This window comes from Engraulis encrasicolus, chromosome 8, assembly GCF_034702125.1.
Source record: "Engraulis encrasicolus isolate BLACKSEA-1 chromosome 8, IST_EnEncr_1.0, whole genome shotgun sequence".
Lineage (NCBI taxonomy): Eukaryota > Metazoa > Chordata > Actinopteri > Clupeiformes > Engraulidae > Engraulis > Engraulis encrasicolus.
The window spans coordinates 56242166-56247165 of NC_085864.1; the positions used below are offsets into that span (position 1 = coordinate 56242166).

The 5000-nt window shown below is 47.8% G+C and overlaps 1 protein-coding gene across 1 annotated transcript in view; it reads left to right on the forward strand.

Annotated features, from left to right (window-relative positions):
* The window catches only part of dock10 (dedicator of cytokinesis 10), a 175923-nt gene that overhangs the window by 148071 nt on the left and 22852 nt on the right, over positions 1-5000 (forward strand). The window contains exon 48 of the mRNA XM_063205895.1: positions 1838-1942. Coding sequence (XP_063061965.1) covers positions 1838-1942 — 105 coding nt within the window. The remainder of the gene's footprint in view (positions 1-1837; positions 1943-5000) is intronic.

Genomic DNA, 5000 nt, shown 5'->3' on the forward strand with positions numbered 1-5000 from the left:
CATCCACACGCAGGCACTGAGTAGTTAAAGCTACAGGTGCATCATTGTGTCCATCACGGGCACCTGGCTCAATTAAGGCCACCAAATTCCACACAAACCCAAATGTTATTCCAAATTCGGCCAGCAGGTGTCATGAAACCAAAAATGTACAAAATGGCTCCTACAATGACCTTGTTCTGTCTGTAGTTTGACCCCTGATTATACCCTGCATCCATCCCTAATATCCATCCCTAATCTGACCTGAATTTGCCCCTGGTGTGTCTCTGATTTCACCCTGCTCAATCCCAGATTTGACTCTGACTTTTCCCCCAATTTAACCTTAATATGTCCCTGATTTGACCTTGACCTGTCCTTGACCTTGACACCTGTCCTTGATTTGCCTAAATTGATTTATGACCTTTGACCTATGAGAAACCATGAGAAACATGATTTACAATAAGGGTCGATTTCCGTAAGGGTGTGTGTGTTCTGCATGTGTGTGCGCTGCATGTGTGTTCAGCATGTGTGTTCAGCATGTGTGTGTTTTGCATGTGTGTGTGTGTGTGTGTGTGTGTGTGTGTGTGTGTGTGTGTGTGTGTGTGTGTGTGTGTGTGTGTGTGTGTGTGTGTGTGTGTGTGTGTGTGCTGCATGTTCTGCATGATGCTGTATGGTGCATAGGAGCTGCATGTGACACACTGAGCAAGTAAATACGATTCAAAGCCGCCGAGTGTCCATGTGCTCTTCTTTGGCTTCTTTGGTTCCTGTGTCCTTTAGTGTGTAAAGCTGTTGACCCCTCCATTCCCATCCCTCATCCTCTCTCCTCCTTCTCTCCTCCTCCTCTCCTCCTCTTTTCCTCCCCTTCCTCCTCCTCTTCTCCTCTTCCACCTCCTCCTGCTCCTCTTCATCATCCTATTCTCCCACCTCCTCCTTCTCCTCCTCCTCCTCCTCTTCCTCCTCCTCTTCCTCTCCTCCTCCTCCTCTCCTCTCCTCCTCCTCCTCCTCTCCTCCTCTCCTCCTCTTCCTCCTCCTCTCCTCTCCTCTCCTCTGCGCTCCCCTCCTCTCCCCTCCCCATCCTCTCTCCTCCTCCTCCTCTCCTTCCTCCTCCTCTTCTTCCTCTTCCTCCTCCTCCTTCCTCTTTCTCCTCCTCCCCTCTTCCTCCTCTCCTCCTCCTCTTCCTCCTCCTCTTCTCCCACCTCCTCCTCCTCTTCCTCTCCTCCTCTCCTCCTCCTCTTCCTCCTCCTCCTCTCTCCTCTCCTCTCCTCCTCCTCCTCTCCTCCTCCTCTCCTCCTCCTCTCCTCTCCTCCTCCTCCTCATCCTCCTCCTCCTTCTCCTCCTCCTCTTCCTCCTCTCCTCCTTCCTCCTCCTCCTCCTCCTCCTCCTCTCCTCCTCCTCCTCCTCTCCTCCTCTCCTCCTCTCCTCCTCCTCCTCCTCCCTCCTCCTCCTCCTCCTCTCCTCTTCCTCTTCCTCTCCTCTCCTCCTCCTCCTCCTCTTCCTCTTCCTCTCCTCCTCCTCCTCTTCCTCTCCTCCTCCTCCTCCTCCTCCTCTTCCTCCTCCTCCTCCTCCTCTTTCTCCTCCTCATCTCCCTCCTCCTCCTCCTCCTCCTCCTTCTCCTTCTTCTCCTTCTCCTCTTCCTCCTCTTCCTTCTCCTCCTTCTCCTCCTCTTCCTCCTTCTCCTTCTCCTTCTCCTCTTCTTCCTCCTCCTCCTCCTCTTCCTCCTCCTCTTCCTCTCCTCTCCTCCTCCTCCTCCTCCTCCTCCTCCTCCTCTCTCCTCCTCCTCCTCCTCCTCTCCTCTTCCTCCTCCTCCTCCTCCTCCTCCTCCTCCTCCTCCTCCTCCTCTCCTCCTCCTCTCCTCCTGTAGGCTACTGGAAGCCAGATAAAGGGAGGATGTCCAGTGTTGTTCCTGAGGAGTCCGGTGTCCTTAACTGTCCTCCTCTACTAACGCCCCAGCAGGACGCAGGAGAGAGTGAGTCCCCACCCACCCCACTCACCCCTCTTAAGGGCCAAAACATACCAAGGCGGAACGGAACGGTCGCAGGACGGACGCGGTCTTTCTGCTTAGATTTGGCCGGCGTGCTTTTCTCTGCCTTGCACACTGACAGCGTCGGCGTGCGCGGCCAGTCCTGTTCAAAACCCTCCCCACAGCTAAAGCTAGCATGCTACTTTGCCATTCATTTGAAAGAGACACCGCCTGTCGCCGGCGTGAAAAATACGCTCGAGTTCTATTTTCCAAATGCAGCGCGGCGCGGAGCCGGCTCCCGCGCCGCTGACGCCCGACTACCGCCGGTTGGTGTGTAAGGACAGATAGGTTTCAATGTATTTTCACCGACGCCGGTAAAAAACGCGGCCGTTCCGCGACGCTTTACCGCCTTGGTGTGTCAGACCCCTAAGGCGCAATTAGGCCAACAGAGAACCATGCTGATGCCCGTTCCCCCACCTAGTCTCGAACCCGACCCCACCCCACCCCACCCTCCGCTCTGACAGCCGAGTGCCCCTATACTGGCAACAGCAATACACTTACACTCTTTTCAGGCTGATTAAACTAAGGACTGTAACGCGCTCAACTCAAACAAAGTAAACAACTGGGTGCTCATTCCTCGGAAATATATGAATTAAGGAAAAGCAGGACAGCACTCCAAGTTTATGTGGTTTATTGAAATGTCTGACGGGCAATAAACCACATAAACTTGGAGTGCGGTCCTGCTTTTCCTTAACTCTTTTCAGGCCCACCAGAAGTTACGTACTGCACTAATGTGCTCACCTGCAAACCACCTGTGTTCATGAGGGTCTCTGACCTTTTCCGCGTGTCACTGATGAACCTGTTCTCGTCCACGTTGTCTCTGCGGTTTGCAGAGAAAAAGAAAGCATTGGGAACCAACTTTCCGGTTCACGAACGCTAAGATCTGCTGCGCGAACACGTCGGCCAGTTTGCAATTAATAATAATAATAATAATAATAATAATAATAATAATAATAATAATAATAATAATAATAATTGTATTTGTATAGCACTGTGTCATACAAGGCATGTAACTCAAAGTGCTTAACAAATGGGAAAAAAACATCATTGTTAGAGATGGATTTAAAAGGAGAGGTATAGAGGAGAGGCAGAAATAGCAGGAAGGCAGAGGAAGAAGAGATAGACAGCAATTACAGCACTGGCATGGTTCACAGTTGGCCTGAACGTGCCACTGCACACGGGCACGGTAAAGTTGGTTGGTAATGTGAACTAAAATATACTTGTTTTTTCTCGGTGAACCGGAATGACAACATGGACGTTGGCAGGCTCATCTCAAGTCAAGTCAAGTTGGTTTTATTGTCAATTTCTTTACATGCACTGGTCATACAAAGAATTTGAAATTACATTTCTTGCTCTCCCATGCAGACATAGACTAATCTAGGTAAGGACATAGACAGTATAGACATAGACAGTACTCATACATGGACATAAGACAGTATGGACATAGACAGTGCTCATACAGACATTTAAAGTGCAAGACTGGACAACAGACGACTTGTAGAGGACATACATTAAGAGGAGGTAATTGTTGTGCTCATCTGGGTAACAACCAGGAACTATGGTCTCGGATAATCAGGAGACTGAGAGAACATTAGAAAATATAAAAGTAATTTGTGGCGAGCAAGTGTTATTTTAACACTGCGTTAGAGACAGCGCTGAGTGTAGTGCAGTTGTGCTGCTCTGTAGGTGATGTATGTACAGTATTCTAGTTGATGTATTTATTTCCAAACTCTAGTTTGGTTATTGTCAATAATTTAATCAGTAAATGATGATTTATTGTTTTTGGGATGCGCCTTAATGCATCTTGTGTGTGTTTTTTGTCTTATTTATTATTGTGTATAGACATGTCATCTAGGTCTGTGCAGAGACACCATATCAGGTGGTTTGGAATATTTGTGTGATTTTTGGAGTGAAATCTATCATTATTATTATGTATTATTATTATGGTGTGTGTCTTGTTTTCATGTGTTTGCCACAGTAGTTCACTGGTTGGTTCTGCTGCACTTTCTCCTATGGAATGAAACACCTCACATACACACACGCTCTTTAAAAGGCACACACGCGCACGCACACACACACACACACACACACACACACACACACACACACACACACACACACACACACACACACACACACACACACACACACATTTGACCTTTGATTCCCATGTCAGGCACACTTGGGAGTGTTGTCATCGTAGAGGTAGAATATTAGACTAGAGTTGACCCCGCCCCCCTTTTCATGGCAATCCTGGCGGCCATTTTTGGAGGTAGACCAGAGAAATGGAAATTAACGGAGAAGGCGGCTCACCTCGGTCAAAAAATGGCTTAATAATGTCAGAACATCCATCAACACACTATCCAAGGACAATAGTTGAAGTGTGTTGCTGAATATCTACATAATTAATATGAACTGATTTTAAAATTTATTTTATGAACTCATATGATTTAAGTAGGTAATTTAGCCTAACATTTCAAATCTGGCCCTTGAATAATGTATTACTTCATATTCACAAAGTTTTAGTCCATTTCTTGACAGAGGTGGGTGACTGAAGAGCACAGGTCTACCTACCTACACAAGATGAAGGCTGCTCTTGCCGTTTCCCAGACAATATGCAACCTTGCCTCCTCCACTTGTGCTTGTCTCCTCGTCCCGCCTCCTGGCCCCTCCTCTGTGGAGAAAACGATAAAGTTTCCCAGCTGTCAGCCTAGCCACAACAACTTTTGAGAGACTGTTTTTCATTCACCATTCCAATTGCAAATGAGAAGAAGGTTTTACAATTGAGCTTTTGCAAGATATTGAAATATTATGCTGTGGTCAGTGATGTCATCATGATATATTACTTCCTGGTACGAGGAGACAAGCACAAGTGGAGGAGGCAAAGTCGCATATTGTAACGCACTCCCAGTGCTGTGTCACCTCTAGTCTAAAGTCCTACCTCTATGGTTGTTGTGGTGAACGTTTCACCTGCCAAAGCAATGCGTTCTGATTGGCTGGTTTA